The sequence below is a fragment of the Eretmochelys imbricata genome, chromosome 4 (genome assembly GCF_965152235.1).
Source record: "Eretmochelys imbricata isolate rEreImb1 chromosome 4, rEreImb1.hap1, whole genome shotgun sequence".
In the NCBI taxonomy this organism is placed as follows: domain Eukaryota; kingdom Metazoa; phylum Chordata; order Testudines; family Cheloniidae; genus Eretmochelys; species Eretmochelys imbricata.
This window is the reverse complement of record NC_135575.1, coordinates 82318278-82338695: the sequence shown is the minus strand read 5'-3', so window position 1 is coordinate 82338695 and position 20418 is coordinate 82318278. Positions and strand designations below refer to the sequence as shown.

Here is a 20418-nt window from a genome sequence, read left to right as displayed (position 1 = left end):
TGGCAGCTTTCTCAAGTCTGTCGAGAAGTGCCAAAATGAGCTGCCACTTACAGTAGCTTGTGCAGATTTTCATCCTATAGCTCTCCTTTCTTACGTGCTTTGATGAGCAATGAAAGAGTTAATACTTGAAGTGACAATGTAATTTTCACTGGGTATTTGAGAGGTGGCAGAGGTTGCCTGAGACCCTTGAGAAATCTAGCCGCTGTCGGATGAGACAACAGTCTGGCCTTCCCACCGGAGGATAGTGATCAGAGATAGGTGCCAGATGCACTGCAAGGGAGCTGATGGAGAAGGCCAAATACTTTAACGTGAGCAGGTAGTCCAGGGATGGCAGCCATCAGTGCTTCCAAGAGAGACAGATGATTCCCCGATACCCAGACAGAGAGCCTCTTCCATTTAGCAGCACAGGTAAGACTGGTGGAATCCTTTCTGTTGCAAGCTAGGATGTGTTGTGGTGTAACTCGTTTTCCACAACAGATGTACTGAACTATTAAAAAGCAGGATCGATCAGTGGATGTTAGCTAGCCAGCATCCAGGCTGTGAGGTGAGGGGGCCTGGGGCTGGGTGCAGGATTTGTCCCCTTCAATTGCGAGATGACATCTGGGAGCGTTGAGAGCGTAAGTGGGGGCCGTGTTAATAGGTTAATGAGATCGGCAAACCAAAACTGTCTGGGCCACGCTCTCATTTGAGCTGCATTGTTTGGTCTTGAGGGAATTAGAGGGTAAGCATACACGAGTCCGGATAGCCGTAGGATCAGAAAGACATCTGACCGGAAGCTGGAACTGGATCCTCCTCTGGAACAGAACCTATGGCGGTTGGACACAAAGAGATCTAAACTCAGGCACCCCCAACCTGTGCAAGATGTCTTGCAGAATGGAGTCCTTGAGTGGTCCTTTGTGGTTGTCTGAGTATTAATGACTGGGATGGTGCCCTAAGGTGTTCTGTAGGCTACGAAGGCGCAGGGGCCCTGTCATAAACACACAGCTAAGGGTATCATAAAACCCCTCTTTTACCTGTAAGGGGTTAAGAAGCTCAAATAACTTGGCTGGCACCTGACCAAAAGGACCAATAAGGGAAGAAGATCCTTTCAAATCTGTGGGGGGAGATCTTGTTTGTGCTCTCTTTGTTTGTGTTCTCTTGGAACAGAGAGAGGGACCAAGCAGGAAAAGCCCTCTCCTAAAACCCTACCTGAAATAAGCAGCTAAGATTACAAAAATTGTAAGTAAAGCAAGGAAATGTGTTAGATTATCTTTTGTTTTAGCTTGTGAATGTTCCCTATGCTCAGAGGGAGGTTTATTCCTGGTTTTTGTAACCTTAAAGCTTTGCCTAGAGGGGAATCCTCTGTGTTTTAAATCTTATTACCCTGTAAAATTACCTTCCATCCTGATTTTACAGAGGTGCTTCTTTTACTTTTGTCTTTATAATAAAGTTCTGCTTTTAAGAATCTGATTTGTTTTTAGTGTCCTAAAAACCCAAGGGTCTGGTCTGTGCTCACCTTGTTTACCTATTTGGTTTGGGGATTGGGGGCATATTTTGGGGAAACAGCAACACCAAGTGGTCCTTTTCCTGAATCTTTGCCTAACTCACTTGGGTAGTGGCAGCAATACCGTCCAAGGACAAGGAAGAATTTGTGCCTTGGGGAAGTTTTTAACCTAAACTGGTAGAAATAAGCGTAAGGGGTCTTTCATGCGGGTCCCCACATCTGCACCCCAGAGTACAGAGTGGGGAGGGAACCCTGACAGGCCCATTGGTGTGACACTGACTGATGCACTTTTCCTCAAGGGGGATCACTTCCTGACACAGCAGCAACGAGCACGTTCCTCCCTGTGTGTTGATATAGTACATTGCAGTGGTGCGTCCATGAGTAGCTGTACTGTGCCAGGAGGAAAGCTATGCAGAACAGCCCTCAGTCAGGATGAGAAAAAATAGATTTCAGAGAAGCACATACCAGGGCAAAAGCATGATGCTATATCTGGGTTCCATGATTTCCCACTGACCCTGCTTATTTAGGGCCTCATATGGGAAGGTGATGAGCATTTCCTACCACCAGGAATAGGAAACAACCTCAGCACCCACTAACTGAAATTGGAGTTGAGCAAATACTCAGCACCTTGCAGGACTAGGCCCAGAGAGTACAGGGGACAACTTCAACTGATTTAAAATGGTCACAGCTGCATTTTCTTCAGTTTACAACAACTGAATTTCTGCTCTGAATTCATTATGATGGGTGGGAGTCTAGAATTGTAATGGATTGCTTTCTTTATAGCACTTTGATTATTTACTCACTTCTCCTTTGCCCCTTAAATGGGTCAGACATTAAAAGAAGCCCATTTTAAGAGAAACAAACATAGAAAAAATGAAACATACAAGGACCTTTTACAGAGAGTCTTCCCAGTGCTTGTGACATAGAACAAGAGAGTGGAGAATAAGCCACTGTGTATGTTGAGGAAGTCTAAGAATAAAGATTATAGGGAAACAGTCTACCTTTCTTTACAAGGCCTCGATTTACATCCCTGAAATGTCAAGTTTTGCTATTACAATGAAGTCCTGTTGAGGACAGAGCTGGCTTTTTATCACCACTTAAAATCTAATTAATCCGTATCGAAGCACAAAGATTTCTGTTGTATTTTAGGGTGAGGGGTCATAGAGCCTTCTTTGTTCATCCGCAGACTTGTAATCATCAGGCACTGGAAGGTAACAGATCAAATCTTGATCAGAAAGCCTAACCCATGGTTTAGCAGAGTCCTTCATCCTTTACATGAAACATTATATTCATGAAGAACAAAAAAGTGTTTCAGAGTTTTCAAAGGGTTAATATCTAAGCTTATATTCAGGGCACAAAGAACTAAGATCATCATAGCTCCAACCACCACAAAAGGTATCAGCCCTTAGAGAGACATTCCTCCTAAAGCTTTCTGGACTGTGCTCTTCTAATGGCTTTAGTCTACAGAACTGTGATGCAATTAAATGGCATTTTTTTCTCTCTGTTTGGATGGTTTCTATCCTGTCTCACTACCTATTTACCTGACTGGAAAAATCTCGCTTTAGAGTTAAATGAATTCGAGACCTGGACCATGGGACTCTGGCAAGTTTGTGTTTCCCAAGAGGAAGGGGGAATTCAATGTAAGGATTTTGATTCTTTCTTGGCTTTGCCTCCAGAGTTTAGGATTTCTAGGATTTTGATGTTTGTTTCAAATGGATTAGGACTTTTGGGCTTCTTGCTTTCAGGTTTTGGGTTGGACTGTTTGAAGATCGGTGAAAGACAACAGGAACTAAAGAAACGGCTATTACTGCTTGGAGGAATACTCTTCTGGATATCAGCAATTACAGTCATGGCCCCAGTTTCTTGGGTTGCTCACACTGTAGTCGAGGAAAATTTGGATGAGAATATCCCAGAGATTATTCCCAAGTGGGACTTGGGGGAAGCACTGTTTGTTGGCTGGTTTGCTGGAATATGTCTTATACTAGGAGGATCACTACTTAATTGCACTGTCTGTTCATCGGAAGTCCATCCATCCTCAGTCCATTACACAGTAACAGAAATGCAAGATCACTGTCAACACTTGGAAACTGAAAATAGTCCTGAAAATCTAGGAGTTTAAGTAGTACAGACAGTCTTCTCTTTCTTTTCAGAACTCTAGCACAAGGCAGAAGCTTGTTCCAATAATGATTCAAAGGACCCTTTGTTACTTAGCTGATTCATTAAAGTTGTGTGTCTAATTCTTTCTTCCTGTAATTGTTCTTTCAACGTAGTGTCATCGCTCCGGGGGGCAAAACTGTTTTGTTTTGCAGCAGGACATTAAAGCTATCATGACTGTATGGAAGAACCACTACTTTGTTTTGCTATTAAAGCTGAACTGTAGACCCCCAAAATGTATAAGGTTGCTCTCTCATATGTTGGTTAAGAGCCAAAAATGTTAAGTTTCCTTTTCATGCGAAGCCAATTAAGTGGAATTCAAAGGCTTTGACCCCCTATGGCACAACCATCCACCTATCTGATCCAGTAACATTGTCATGATCTAGAGTATTTCCCACCTCTACAAATACCCTCAAAATACTTGTGTTCTGGGTATAGACCTTTGCTACAGAGAGAAGGAGATCTCTGTGAAAGAACTGTGTTTCTTTATCCAGGAAAATTCCCAAAACCCTAAAAAGACTGGCAGAGATCTCGTTTTTTTTAAAGCACTCTTAGTTTCTTAAAAATGCTGCATGTAATTCACCAGCATCACAGGCCAGTGTCCCAAAACAGCTAGTCGTTTGTTATCCCAACCTACTATGAGGAAAACAAGACACAAAAGTTAACCTGGATGTTCTGGCACCTGCATATTTCAGATACAAAGAAAAAAATTAAAGAGCCGGGGTGGTTGGAAAATACCTAGTTGAAAGAGTTAATCTGCTCATAAGCATTTGCTATTTTATAGAGTATAGGAACTGAGTTTTTAATCATGAATACTTGAACGGCATTCAGTGAAAGATTTCGGTCAAACTTTTATCATATATAGCAGTTCTTGTACATGTAATTAGTCTGATTTTAAACAAATATACTTCTTAAAACTTCGTAAAATAAATGCAGTATTTCTCACAGGCAGACCACCTTATTTGTTAAACTATATAAAGTTTGCATGGGCTTATCCAAATATACGGAATGTGAATTATTCAGGTTATGAATTATCATCCCAAACAATGAGCTAATTAAAAACATCCAGAACTATTAAAACTACTTAGCGAAAAGGGTTGGAGTATTGTTACCCCAATAGCGATAGAAAGGGCACTATTATTGAGTGTATGCTTTTCTGTTCAAAGACCAGCTATTTTCTGAAAAGCAAAACCAATGGAATATGAGCCCAGCTGCAGCCACATCTTTGAATTACTGATTTATCACGTTATTTCTCTATACTCAAAGCAAATCCACAAGAAACCAGATCAAACGAAATCTGTCAAAAGTCCTTTTACGAAATAGCATATAAAAGGAGGGAATTATTTCACAGCTTACAAAGTTTATGTTTAGCGCAACAAGCACTAAACAGAAAATGTATCTGTAGTAGTTGGTAGAGATATTCCTGAAGCGCTTGGACTCTATTATTAAAATGGATTTAGCCCACATAAGTGGGATGCAATTGGCTGGAATTTTATTATTTTTGTTAGGATAGGTTTTTACTGGTGCTTATAATAATTTGTCAGACTGGAAAAAATCTCAATTTGGATGTAAATGAACTGGAGACCTGGGACATGGGACTCTGGCAAACCCGTACTGTTCAAGACGAATCAAGAGGAACACAGTGTAAGGACTTTGATTCTTTATTAGTTTTGCCTGCAGAGTTCAGGATTTTAGTGTCTACATCGAATGGGCTTGGGCTTTTGAGTCTCCTGATTTCTAGTTTTTGGACTGCCTGAAAATGGGAGCTTCGCAACATGAACTAAAAGAACTGACTGTTTACTGCATAAAGGAATACTTTTATGGATATCTGGAATCTGAACCTTACCCCCAGTTTCTTGCGTTACCCATGTTATGGCACAAACATTTTGGAATGAGGCTATTCTGGAGATTGTCCCAGATGGGAATTCGGGGGTGCACTATTTTCTGGCTGGTTTGGTAGATTCTTTGTGATACAAGGAATCATTACTTATATGCACAGCTTGTTCAGCTAAAGATCACGAATAGTCAGTTTGTTATGCAGTAGCAGAAATTCAAGATACCTATCAACTTTTGTAAATCGGAAATATAGATCTGAACATTTAAGAGACTTTAAGAAGGGCAGATACCCGTTTCCTTTCAAACTCGACGAGAAGAATCAAACTTTTCAGTTCAGGATTTGTAGGTTTATCTGACACAGACGAACCACCTCACCTACAAGGTGTTAGATTTTTAAAAAACTTTGTTATTCCCTTTAATCACCAAGTTAGAACACTGCACCCTTCCTGCAAGTCCGGTAAACCATTTTCATGTTCATTGTGGAGAGAAAAAACAATTGAGACTTAACAGTGATTAGACTAATTACTTTGGTTGCATCTGCCGATATGATAATACAGTTTATGACTGTACATATCTGGTAAATAAAATACAAAATCATAATATATGGATGTTTAGTTTAAAAAGTTACCACACATTTTCACGTGTTGATCAATGTATCTGTCATATAAAAATAACTTACTATGGATCTAAAGTATGAGTTCTGGATTTTCTATTATGGAATATAGGCTTGATTCTATTCAATTAAATGGAAAAAAAACCTCCCAGTGACTTAATTGAGCAAGAATTTTTTCTTTGACTTGCGTATTTCCAACACTTAAGAAGCCTAAATATTTTGCATTGGTGGATTTGCTGTGACAAGAAGGTAATGGGCAAGAAAGTTCTCGGTGTCCATTAAAAATGTTTATGCAAGACCTAGTGGGGTAGATCCTCAGGTGGTGCAAGGAGTCATAGCTCCACTGACTTCAGCAGAGCTATGGCCATTTACACCGTCTGAGGCTCTACCTCAGTCTCTCTGTTCTCTCATGTGCTAGGGTGACAGAGAGCAGAGGAGGGAGGTGAATGTGGGAAAGTGGAGTCCAGAGTTCCATGCCTATCTCATGTCACATGTAAATATATTTTTTGTACTATCAGTTTATACAGACCTCAATTTTCTCTATCACTAGAGCACCACAGGCATTGGCACAAACTGTAGCTCATAAGAGCCTCAGGCCTAGAATACATTCCAGGACAATACTGAGCTGTGTTGCCTGCATGTGGAAGTTTGCACTTTGGATGGTTGTGGTCATAGCTATTATACACCACTTTAATGAGCAGTGAGTCTACTTGGACATTAACACTGGAGTTTAAGTGAAAACCGATGAGAGCACTTCCATTAGCATGATATGCCACGATCCTAAGGACTAGCAGTGATTGATGTTAACACTGCAGTGACTTTCTCAAGTCAACAAAAATAGTAAGTGAACATCTACTTTTGCAAAGAGCTCAGAAACAGCCCAGGAATCAAAGATTTCACTAAAATTAAACACTAGTCTACAAAACAGCTTTGTTAACGTTTTTTATTTTTTTTCAAATCACTGAAACACATTGAAAGTGCAGAGACAAAAGTTAATCTATGTGATGTATTTGCATACTTTTACAGACAAAATTAGAACAGAAACACATTCGGAGTATAACCTGATTAAATATTTAGTTCAGTCCTGAGCATTCGATGCTTAATACAGTTTAAACATAGCAACAGTAAAAAAGATTTTAAAATTATTTGATTTGTATCCTAGAACAATTTCTGCTGAACTTCATTCATAATATTGTTTTGTACCTGTAATACTTAATTTTGATTACACAATTGCAATTACATACTGATAACTGAAACACGAGAACTAATTACTACATTTGTTATTCCCTGTACAGGGTAAACTCTAATTCTTCAAGAGTGAGATTTATATATCTGAACTTCATGGTTTGTTCATATCCACTTTTAGTTCAGTCTATTGAATGTTTCAGCAGTGTGAATAATTTGAATTAGTAAAAAACAAAACCCCCACAACTGTTAAAAGCTGCCTATAAATAAGTTTGTAACGCTACTAATGAGTGGGAAAGTGAGGAGAAAGAGCTGATATGTTTAAGTCTGTCTCATTTTAAAAATGAGCAAATTTTGCAAACTAAAGCCATCAGAACTTGACCGTCTTGGCCACACCCAATCAGAATTTATTTTTTCCACTCCTCTGAAGGTTATTCAACATATACACAAACAGCAGCTAGTCTGGCAAGAATTTAGAAAGCTGTAAATATTTCCCACAATAGTTTAACATCAAACATTTTAAATGGCCAGAACTGAACTATATTTAACAGAACATAAATAAGACTGTAAATAAATAAAAAAATAAATCATACGGTACAATTCTACACATCCTACCAACACTTTATATAATCAAACTGAGAAGCTGAAACAGTCAACCTTCGTTTCACCTCTACAGTAAATGTCAAACTTCTGTTTTTAAAGTTTGACCTCACAAGCATGAATCATATCTTCTTGTTTCTAGTAGTCGTGTGTGTGTGTGTGTGTGTGTGTGTGTGTGTGTGTGTGTGTGTGTGTTAAAAGAACAGCAATAAATGGATATCCATGAAGAATGATGCTCAGTCAGTTGGCCTGACTGGCACTTGTTCAGAACTGTGTGGCCTCCAGTTATACATTTATTATTTCAAATCCTTTAAATGTATTTGTGTATCACAAGAAAATCCTTGGTGTGTTTAACAAAAGATTCTAGGCACAGAATTTTCTTACCTTGACATTCGCAAACATATTGTAGCTATGTTCTCTTCATCTTTCGACAAGGCTAATTACTTTCTGGAAAAGTGAAGTGCTATGTATAGGTGGCTTGTCAATATAATCTGTAGGTTAAGGACAAAGATTCTATCCATAGAATAAAAAAAAAACCTTTGAATTTAACATTTTTTTCAAAAACCTTCAGAGATTAGGTACTGTAGATACAAGCTGAGTTACATTGTTTTGGCTATAAGATCAACCACAAAGTTTTGTTTTACCCAACAGCGTGTTGTAGATGCTTTATTCCAGATCTGATGCAGTCGCATGCTTCCCCAGGGACGATGACAAGCACATCCACATTGTGAAACAAAAAGGTCTGGTCAGATAAGCGAAAATTCTATTTTGATAGACATCTTGTGCACATTTACTCCTTAAGTTTGTTCAACTTGAACCACCATTATTCTGAAAAACAGCTTGTGTTTCATTTACTTAAAAAAAGGTAATGAGAACTGGAGTACATACCCAACTGAAATAGTTTATGGTTTCTAGGTCACAGATTTTTCCAGCATGGATTTCTACACCAACAATACTTCCGGTACTAGCGTCAGTGGATTCATTTTGAATTTGATGGGTAGTTTTTCCTCTTCTGACAACAGCATGGGTTTAATTTTTCATGAACCTGATCTTTTTTACATACTGCTTGTTGACAAAAGTAGACAACATTTAGGTCAAAAGGTTACATTTAAACGTAAGATTTGACAGCGCAGTGGTATGACTACTCATCTATAAACACTTTGATGTGAATTTGATTCAGCTTCAGTTTCAGAAAGCAGCTGCCCTTTTGGTAGTGTCACTGTAAGAGGTTTTAGGGTTACTGGTCTGCCCTTTCCCCTCCCCACCTTGCAGATGCAAAGTACTGTACAGTGCAGCCCAAAGTACTGTACATTCACAAAATTATACTCCTGCACTCAGTACTCCACCTTCTTTCTTCACAGAAATAAAAAGGACAGTCAGGAAATGGTTTTCAGAAACAAAATCCCAACGTAGGTGATGGAAATCTAAACTGCACCTGTTACGAGGCAGCCTTGCTGTTTTGGAAAGGAGCTTGCATTCATGGTTAATTTCAAACTATAAAAGTCACACTTGTACAAAAATATTGCATGGCATAACAGCCATCTTCACAGTCTGCTCACGTGAAAATAGTGAAAAGACAAACAATCTTCTGTTGAACGTAATATTTCTCAACACAGTGCGGTTCAACAGGATACACACTTTCCTTTGTTCCATCTTTACAAAATAAGAGCACACATGCGATACATACAAACTGTACAAAATTAGCATCCGTGTACCAGAAGTGTTCCACTTTGGTTTTCTGCTAGTTGTGGTTTGTTTGTTTGTTTGGCGCCTTTTAACAGACAAGAACTCAGTTCGCTGTATTTTACAAATGAACATCTTTATAGTCGGATGTAAAATAGAAGATCTTTAAAAGCAGGAGGTTCTAACTACAAAACGTTCACCTAAAAAGATGAGCGAGTGGAAAAATACTTCAGTGAAAAATGTAATTATACATCATCTGCTGGTAGGGATGGTATGTTGATCTTCGCTCTTGTGAAGTAAGCTATCTTCTCCCTAGAATTAGAAAATCACTTTAAAGGTTTCCTTAAACTTATCAGCAGCTAAAATACCACAAGAACTCCAACAGCTTCAGTATGTGATGAATAACGTAAGAGAACAGCTCTTTAAACTATCGGTTTTATGCAAAAATTTCAAGTACAAATAATTTATTCTATTGACTAAAATCCTTAGGGTCAGTGCTTTCAAGGTATCCAATGAATATGCTTGCAGAGAACGCTGTTGCCAGAGAAGTCTGAAATGAAGGGCCTATATTATGCACACTTATCAAAAGAGAGAGAAGCTCCAGTGGGAACAAAAAATGAAGCTTCTCAGTACAGCAGCGGCAGCAACAAAAACTCGTAATCATAACATTGCGATCATGGTAACCATATATCCTAATATGGCATTAAAAGGGGAACAGTCACTGCTAAAAGAGCGTTTGACATCTGATCCAGACTTTGAGAAAGAAAATTAGTGGAAGGGAAAAACAGGGCAGGAGTAACAAGCTGCATGAATTCCCTCAAAAAGAGATAGGTAGAATTGTCACTATATGTTCCAGTTGCTTCCCCAGGCCTATCATCATCACCTCAGCCTTATCTGGATTACGCTTCACTTAGCTAGCTAGCTAGCTCGCTCTCATGCATGTACCAGTCTCACCCAGATACTGAACGGGCTTTCAACAGCACTGCATGGCTTATAAGGGAAAGATACAGAGCTCAATGTCATCAGCATGCAGAAAGTACCTCCCCATTAGCCCTCTCAGTAGCCCAATGGACACGATGAATGAGATAGGGACAAAAGAGAGCCTTGAACTCCACAAGCCATTGCCCCTAGGGGATAAAGAGCCACACTACTCTTGGGCAGTACTTGGCAAAGGAAGGAACAGCGGCACCAAAGAGCAGTTGTGCCTACTCTTGCTACAGTCTACAGCAAATCTGTAACATTTCATAATGAACAGCATTGAAAACAGCAGATTTATCAGCACAGGCACCAGGATCTTCACACTTCAGTAGGAGATCATCCACCGTTACTACCAATGCCAGCCCTGTACCCACGTTTGTACCAGATTGAAAAGTTTCAAGCAGATCTGGGGCATCTAGATACTCTTAATTGTCTCTATCACCTTAACCAAAAATGGGAGACTAGACAGCCGGTGGCATTTAACCATATTGCCAATGTTACATATTGGTTTCCTGAGCAAAGGTTGCGCAATAGCTCCCTGAACAGATACCACCTACGTGACCTGTCGGAAGGAGGGGGTCGACAAGCTCCACTAGCAACAGACCAACTACTCTCCTGCTGACCCTTACCAGCCAAGAAGGAAGTGAATTCAAAGAGACAGCAAAACACCTCTAATCTCTCTCATTGAATTGGACTGAACTTGACTCCAGTTCCTGCCACTCATTCACAGTAGCAGGCAGCCAAGCCCAAATCTGCTCAGTTTTATTCACAACATATCCCTCATAACTAGAGGAACTTTATCAACTACCCCAGGAAGGCAGCTCTGATCAACAAGCTATCTGTCACCCAAACCTAATCTATTGATTGAGACGTTTTGGATGATATGGCAGAGGCAAAGAATCTTTACTTTGCCTCCCACATAACCATGGCATAAGAATTTAAAGACTCTTTATGACTCAATCTCTGAACATCAGCCCCAGATTTCCGTCTCTGGAGACTTTGCTGTCTTCATTCTCACTTCACCCATGATAGGTTATCTATAGACGAAGGAAATCCATGAGGGCAAAGCCAGATAAGATGGTGCATAGGACACAACGTATATGTAACCCTTCTGCCTGTCAGAGTTGGCAGCAACAAGGGCCGGGTTCAGTATCTAGGGGTTCCATTCCAATAACATAATGCAAAACCGGCTCAAGCCCCCACCCAGTGACCTGGGACAAATTTATACCACCCCTGCTGGGCACCTCCAAGAGGCAATACTTCCCCTCTCACAAGCACATAGTCTGAATGCAGCAAAAAGCCTTTTAATAACAGAGAGACAATGTGGCATTATGTTGGGGAAACAACACCAATGGGATTCATAACACAAGCCATGAACAAAAAATCCACCCCAAGCAAATTGGGGCGTGTCCTTTCCCTTTGGTTCTTGAGTCCAGCAACCCAAAATCACCCAAAGTCCCAAAAGTCCAACGACCCAAAAGTCTCTGTCCCTGTTCAGAGTTCAAAAGTTTATATGCAGAGTTTTACCTCCCAACCTGGGTGAAGATTCGGGGGGGGGGGGGGGGGGAGGTGAAGGGGCACCTTACGTGGTCCAAAGCTGATGGCCCCACCTCTCCCTGGGGCTCTGCTCTGACAGCTGCCCCATGAGCTGCTCTAGGCATCTGACAAACTGTTCTGCTCCACCAGCCGCTCTGGTCGCCATCCCGCAAACTGCTCTGCAGTATAGCTTCAGGCTCCCCCACTACTTAACACAACACTCAGTGATTTCAGCTCTTAGTAAGTTTAGCTCTTTTGTGACTTCAGCTCGTAGTAGGGGAGCCTCAGTGCTCATGCACCATTGGCCCAAAGTGAATTCAGCTCAGCAGCCTGTAACTAGACTCCTAATGGAATCAAAATTAGCTCTAATATTCCACAGTGGAGAGAGGAGGAAGTGCAATTAGCATGTAAGGCCCTCACGAGGGGGCCCATGCCACCAAGTATTAATACCTGTCCCCAGCCTCTCTCAAGTCACAGAGTTTTGGAACCCATATCCCTTGCCTAGCAAGTGCTCCTTAGTTGACGGCGAGTCCCTCCGTCATAACAAAAGGCCAAGTACAGGTCCACTGTCCTTGATACCCATAATCAGGGTAATAACAATTTATTATTCCTGCCCCTATAACAGAGACACTGGGGATCCCACGGCAGCCAAAGTGACCATTTTGGCAGCAATTGGCTCGTGCTAGGCGGGGTGGGTGTGCCTATGCAAATGAGATTGGCCCCTGAAGTTCTTTTCCACAACTTGCCACACCTCACCACCAGATGTCAGGGTGGAGCTCATCCTGACTCTGCTTACATATAGATTATGGATGATAAAAGTTTACAATATTCTACCAACCCCTCAATAGTGATCTTTCACAGGAATATCTTCCCACAGAGCCTCCTAGAGGTGCTCTACTTTCATTAGTTTTTGAGTGGGGACCATTAAAACAGGTCCATCGCCTGACAGGATAGGTGTGCCCTAACCTCAAACTATAGGGGGCTATTTCCCCAGTACATGGAGCCTGGATTCCAACTGCCTAAGCTTGAGCTCCAGTTCAAAACACTCGGTCAAGAGTGCAACTATCTGAACTGAGCCAGTAGCTACCAGTTCACATAGTTACATGGCCATCAGGAGCTTCGGAGATGATACCAAGGTTTTATCGTCCCGATGGATGTTGAAGTCATTGTGTAACTATCTGCCTCAATTCCTCCAACAACACTACGGTTAGGAGCTTCCATAGCTCATGCCAAGATCTGGGAGAGCAATGGGTTGATTAGCACTCTGACAAAGTTCCTCCTCTGCCTTGGTGGGTCCTGCGCTTATTGGCAGATTTGCTCGCCTCAGAGGTTCACAGCAGCCCTCAGTTTGGCCACTTTCAAGGCTCAAATCTGCCGTTCACTCAGTTAGCCTCATCACTGGCCAGCATGGGGAAAAGGAAGAACAACAATCCCTTCAGTCTCTGCTGATCCACCTAGTGGATTGGGGAACAGGCCAGAGACCTTCCCCTCTGTTGGAACCCACAGTCCAGGTCAACTCCTCCGGTATCAAGTTGGGAGAATGGAGGGATGGGGGGAACCCGGGCCCGCCCTCTACTCCGGGTTCCAGCCCAGGGCCCTGTGGATTGCAGCTGTCTTCAGTGTCTCCTGTAACAGCTGCGTGACAGCTACAAGTCCCTGGGCTACTTCCCCATGGCCTCCTCCCAACACCTTCTTTATTCTCACCACAGGACCTTCCTCCTGATGTCTGATAATGTCTGTACTGCTCAGTCTTCCAGTAGTATGCCTTCTCACTCTCGGCTTCTTGTGCCTCTTGCTCCCAGCTCCTCGCACACACACCACAAACTGAAGTGAGCTCCTTTTTTAAAAAACCCAGGTGCCCTGATTAGCTTGCCTGTCTTAATTGATGCTGGCAGCTTCTTGATTGGCTGCAGGTGTTCTAATCAGCCTGTCTGCCTTGTTTCCAGAAAGTTCCTGATTGTTCTGGAAACTTCCCTGTTACCTTACCCAGGGAAAAGGGACCTCCTTAACCTGGGGCTAATATATCTGCCTTCTAGCACTCTCTTGTAGCCATTTGGCCTGACCCTGTCACAGCACCCAAAAATTAGTCACAAATTAACTCCATTCCAAGACACACACACACAGAAGATAAAGACCATATATTTTATCCAATTTTGCAGTGAGTGACTGCTGTATTCTGAGTTGGAGGCAAACAGCATGGCCATACTACCTCCCTGATCATTCTTTTTAGGTTGATTCTGTACTAAATAGCTGGCTGCTGCATCAGAATGGATCCATCAGTATTATCCTACAGCTTTTGGTGATGCAAGCAAGATCAGGTACTTCATCCTTCAGTCACCACAGGTGACACTATTCACCACCAATCTTGCATTTAACAGCATGAGCCTAAGGCTAGAACCACAGCCTCTTAAGAGTTAATGACAGGCAAAACCAACAGAAATGAAATTTATAAGATATCATTTCTGCTTTACGCTGAACAAAACCCATAAACAATCTCTACCTGCTTTGTTTCTCCCTTGTGGCTGTCAAAAGGGACTGGAGAGGGCCAAAGCCTCCCAGCCAGCCATCCAATTATGGTGCCAGTTGTGAGGATTTCCTGATCAAATAGATATTGCCTTAACACTAACTTAACTCACTATTATGTGTCCTAGATTGGCATCAGGGAGATTTACTAAAATTATGCCAAAGAATCTCTGTTAGCCCTGGTCTACACTCCAGGGTTGGGTCGATTTTATAATGAACGCGTCTACACAAGAAACCCGTTCCATCCAGGGCTCTTAAAATCGACTTCTGTACTTCTCCCTGGCGAGTGGAGGAGCACTAAAATTGACCTTGCTGGGTCAAATTTGGGGTAGTACGGATGCAAATCTACGTTACTGGCCTCCGGGAGCTATCCTAGAGTGCTCCAATGTGACCGCTTTGGACAGCACTTTCAACTCCGATGCACTAGCCAGGTACACAGGAAAAGCCCTGGCAACTTTTGAATTTCATTTCCCATTTGGTCAGCGTGGCAAGCTCAGCAGCACAGGTGACCATGCAGTCTCCTCAGAATCGCAAACAAACTCCAGCATGCAGCGAAGGGGAGACACTGGAACTGATTGCCGTATGGGGAGAGGAATCTGTGCAGGCAGAGCTCCGATCAAAAAGAAGAAATGCTAATATATATGCCAAATCGCACAGGGCATAATGGACAGAGGCTACAACAGGGACCCACAGCAGTGCCACGTGAAAGTCAAGGAGCTCAGGCAAGCCTACCAAAAGACAAAGGAGGCAAATGGTTGCTCTGGGTCAGAGCCCCATACATGCCGCTTCTGTGAGCGGCTGCATGGCATTCTAGGAGGGGACCATACCACTACCCCACCACTGTCCGTGGACACCTGCAAGTGGGGAGTCTCATGCGACATGGAGGAGGATTTTATGGAGGAGGAGGAGAATGCGCAGCAGGCAAGCGGTGAATCCGTTCTTCCCGGCAGCCAAGACCTTTTCATCATCCTGGAGCCAATACCCTCCCAAGGCAGGATCCCCGACCCTGAAGGTGGAGAAGGCACCTCTGGTGAGTGCACATTTGTAACTATAGTACAGGGTTTAAAAGTAACAGTGTTTAATGTTTGATTTGCCCTGAAGACTTGGGATGCATTTGCGGTCAGTATAGCTGCTGGAAAAGTCTGTTAATGTGTCTGGGGATGGAGCAGGAATCCTCCAGGGAGATCTCCATGAAGCTCTCCTAGAGGTACTCTGAAAGCCTTTGCAGAAGGTTTCTGCGGAGGGCTGCCTTATTTCAATCTCCACAGTAGGACACTTTATTACGCCAAGCCAGTAGCAAGTAGTCTGGAATCACTGCAGCACAAAGCATGGCAGCGAATGGTCCAGGGATTTGGTCGCATTCAAGCAACATTCGGTTTTTATCTTTCTGTGTTAGCCTCAGGAGGGTGATATCATTCATGGTCACCTGGTTGAAATAGGGGAATTTTTGTAAGAGAACAGTAAAAGGACCCTGTTTATGCTGGGCTGTTTGTGCTTGGCTAAAAGGGATCATCCCACTGCCACACTGCGGGGGGAGGGGCGAAGGAATCACCCCAAATAGCCACGCGGAGGGGTAGAGGGAGGTGTGTGCTGCACATCCACAAGAAAACCGCAGCCCCTCCTTTTAAATGGCAAACCCAACCGGCATTGCTTGCTATGGGAAAGGAGGGTGCTGCAGTTTGAAAACATTCCCACGTTATGAAGGCGTAAGAAGCCAAACCCGCTCACCCTTTGGCTTACCATGGCTGCCTGGAAACCAAATTCTGTTGACCAGCCAGCCATGTGTGATGTGTCACCACACCAGCAGGCGCTCAATATAAAAGGCAAAATGCGACCTTGTACCTAAAGCACATGTGCTGTCTGCTGTGAATTGCTTGATTCACTGGGAAAGAGTCTCCCTTTTGTTCTCAGAAATGTATCATCTTAAATTTTACTCTCCCTTTTTATCCCCCCACAGGTGCAAGTGTTTCTATGTTCCCCCTATCATCTCCGTCCCTGAGATTATCATAGATCAGAAGGCGAAAAAAATGCACTTGCAATGACATGTTTTCCCAGCTCATGCGGTCCTCCCGCACTGATAGAGCACAGCTGAATGCGTGGAGGCATTCAGTGGCAGAGTCCAGGAAAGCATTAAGTGAGTGCAATGAGAAGAGGCAGGATGCAATGCTCAGCCAAACGGGGGAGCAAACGGACATGCTCAGATGTCTGGTGGAGCTGCAGGAAAGCCAACAAGAGCACAAACTGCCGTGGCATCCACTGTAAAAGCTCCTGCCCTCCTCCCCAAGTTCCATATTCTCCTCACCCACACGCCCAAGAACGCAGGCGGGTTGGGGAAGGCGGCTCTGGGCACCCAGCCACTCAACTCCAGGGGATGGCCTAAGCAACAGAAGGCTGTCATTCAAACAGTTTTGATTTTTAGTGTGGCTACAATAAGCAATGTGCCCTTGTAGTCTCCTTCTCCCCTCCTCCGCCACCTCACCCAGGCTACCTTATCAGTTATCACCCTTTTTAAAAAAATTAATACATAAAGAATGCATGGTTTCAAAACAATAGTGACTTTATTTCCTTTGCCAGCTGTGATCGAAGGTGGTTGGCTTACAGGGAATTAAAATCAAGAAAGGAGGCGGATTTGCCTCAAGGAGAAACACACACAACATTTCCCAGAGTGACTACCCTTGATAGCAGAATGTCAGTGATTGCACTGGCTACTTGAATCACAGCAGTCTCAACAGTAGATTTCCCATTCCAATTGATTCCCGACTGACCGGTAGCAGTCAGGCGTTGCAAGCTTCCACAGGGCTATCGCCACTCGCTTCTCAACTGTCAGGGAAGCTCTCATCTTAGTATTCCTGTGCCTCAGGGCGGGGGAAAGCAACTCACAGAACTCCAGGAAAGTGGCCTCACACATGTGAAAGTTTCGCAGCCACTGGGAATCATCCCCTACCTCCAAGACTATGTGGTCCCACCAGTCTGTGATTGTTTGCTGGGCCCAGAATTGTCGTTCCACTGTATCAACCAGCCCCACTGCCACCATGATGTCCCAATTGCCACATCCCATGCTTTCAGTAACGTCTGTGTCCATGTCCTCCTCACAATCGTCCTCACACAATCGTGCTGCTGTCTCTTAGCCAGATTCTGCACATACTGCAGTATAATGCGCGAGATGTTTACAATGCTCACAACAGCAGCGGTGAGCTGAGCGGGCTCCATGCTTGCCGTGCTATGGCGTCTGCACAGGTAACCCAGGAAAAAAGGTGCAAAATGATTGTCTGCAGTTGCTTTCATGGAGGAAGGAGGGGAGACTGACAACATGTACTCAAAACCACCCACGACAATGCTTTTGCCCCTTCAGGCATTAGGAGCTTAACCCAGAATTCCAATGGGCAGCGGAGACTGCGGGAACTGTGGGATAGTTTCCCACAGTGCACTGCTCCATGAGTCTATGCTAGCCACGGTAGTGAGGACGCACTCTGCCGATTTAATGCTCTTAGTGAGGACATACTGGATTAAGAGAAGATGTAGGTTTTGACTAATACTGCACTGGCATATTGGCTTACGCTCAGATAATTCATGTTCCAACACTACAGCAAATTGACCAAATCTAAATAAAAGGATGTTCTTAAAATGAGAGCTTAGACTGACCAACTCTACAGATTTAGAAGAGCCAGAAGACCAACCAGAACATGCTGTACCTGAACGACTGCACTTCCACTGGCACTTTCTGGCTCTGTTCCCGTAACCGACACACATCCTTGGAAGCTTTTCTCATCAATTTTTCAGCACTTAAACCCTGTTTCTGTTCCTCCTTTGATTGTTCAGCCTGTAGAGGGGGAAAATTACAACATCCAGCAATTGACAATTTCAAAGAGGCTGTAGGAGGAAGAATGTGGAGTTAAATCCATCGGGCAAAATCTCTTTATACAAAGGAGTTTATGGAACATAGCACAAAGTTACCGAGAACTCAAGTAGAAGTGGTGTGCATCGCTTCAATAGGGAGCTGAGCGTTACCTTAGAAATGGAAAGAATGCACAAGCACATCTGCTAGCTAGATGCCTGAGGTGAGATAATTTATTTCCTGGGTTTATAACAGACCAGGGCCATGCCAGTTTGTTGTAGTTATGTTCCTGAAAAATGCGACTTTAAGCTAAATCATTTTAATTCTTATGGGGAAATTGGATTCGCTTAATGTAAATGGGGGGGTTAGGTTCCAGGGAAATTTTTTTCACCAGACAAAAAACTATACACACACACAGACACACACACACAGACACACACAAAGTTTTAAACAAACAGTTTAATACTGTACACAGCAATGATGATTGTGAAGTTTGGATGAGGTGGTGAAGTTAGAGGGTGGAAGAGGGTGGGATATTTCCCAGGGAATGCCCTACTGCTAAATGATGAACTAGCACTCGGCTGAGCCCTCAAGGGTTAACACATTGTTGTTAATGTAGCCTCACACTCTACAAGGCAGCATGAATGGAGGGAGGGGAAGACAGCATGGCAGAGAGAGACAGCGACACACACCCTGTGTGAGGGAGAGAGAGAGATGCGTATTGCCCCTTTAAGTACACTGACCCCATTTTAAGTACATTGCCTTTAAAAAAAATCAGGAAGTTGAGACAGCAGCTGCGACCAGCTCTCTCCGTCCTGAGCCTTGTCCTGTCCCCACCCTGCTTTATATGGAGAAGAGGTAAGGGGGGCAGGAGTAGGGGAGAGGGGAACACCCTGACATTATCCCCCCCTTCCCTGCACAGCAAGCAGGAGGCTCCCAGGAGCAGCTCCAAGGCAGAGGGCAGGAGCAGCACATGGCAGTGGGGGGAGGGACAGCTGAACCGCTGGCAATTGGTAGCCTGCTGGGCAGCTGCTGCACAGGGAACTTAGGGGAGCAGGGAGCTGATGGGGGGCTGCCGGTCCACCCTGGTTCCAAGCTCCCACCAGCTAGCTCCAACGGGCTGCTCTTCCTGCAAGCCGTGGACAAAGCAGGCGGCTGCCAAACCTTATAAGGGAGCACTGCACAACTTTAAACCAGCATGTTCCCTAATTGATCAGCAACGTAACAACGAGACAATGTTAACTGGGACAACTAAGTGAGGAGTTACTGTACCAGTCATTGCCTGGCCAAGTGTTTAGTTACAAAAAGGAAAGAGAAGGTGCCTTCCTCATATTTAAAATACTTCTGCCCATTTATACTGCTCTACAATGCTGTTCTTACCAGCTTCTTAAAAAGAGACCGGCTTGGCATTAGAGCTTAACCCCTCTTATGTTAACTATTTTAGATCAATTACTTACAAATGACCATTTGCTTTAGGATTGCTAAGGAAAATAGTAGGGCTGTCGATTAATCACAGTTAACTCACGTGATTAACTCAAAAAAATTAATTGCGATTAATCGCAGTTTTAATTGTACTGTTAAACAATGGAATACCAATTGACATTTATTAAATATTTTGGATGTTTTTCTACAATTTCATATATACTGTATTCTGTGTTGTAATTGAAATCAAAGTGTACATTATTTTTAAATACAAATATTTGCACTGTAAAAATGATAAAAGAAATAGTATTTTTCAATTCACCTCATACAAGTACTGTAGTGCAATCACTTTGTCATGAAAGTGCAACTTATAAACGTACATTTTTCTTGGTTACATAACTGCACTCAAAAACAAAACACTGTAAAATGTTAGAGCCTACAAGTCAACTCAGTCCTACTTCTTGTTCAGCCAATTGCAAACAAGTTTGTTTACATTTACAGGAGATAATGCTGCCCTCTTCTTATTTACAGTTTCACCAGAAAGTGAGAACAGGCATTCGCATGGCACTT

The 20418-nt window shown here is 43.0% G+C and overlaps 2 protein-coding genes and 1 pseudogene across 2 annotated transcripts in view; 2 read left to right on the top strand and 1 right to left on the bottom strand.

Moving 5' to 3' along the window:
- Positions 1–2933: 2933 nt before the first annotated feature.
- On the top strand, positions 2934–3602 carry LOC144263598 (claudin-22-like). Its single transcript, XM_077814531.1, has one exon. It carries the CDS (start codon positions 2934–2936, stop codon positions 3600–3602), a length of 669 nt encoding a protein of 222 aa, XP_077670657.1.
- Positions 3603–5111: 1509 nt separating this feature from the next.
- LOC144264397 (claudin-22-like) lies at positions 5112–5649 on the top strand (annotated as a pseudogene).
- Positions 5650–7015: 1366 nt separating this feature from the next.
- Positions 7016–20418, bottom strand: part of WWC2 (WW and C2 domain containing 2) — a 184455-nt gene continuing 171052 nt past the window's right edge. Inside the window, exons 22-23 of the mRNA XM_077815506.1 lie at positions 18284–18411; positions 7016–9866 (exon numbers count right to left, since the gene is read on the bottom strand). Of these exons, the coding sequence (XP_077671632.1) occupies positions 9800–9866; positions 18284–18411 (195 nt within the window). The 3' untranslated portion in view covers positions 7016–9799. The remainder of the gene's footprint in view (positions 9867–18283; positions 18412–20418) is intronic.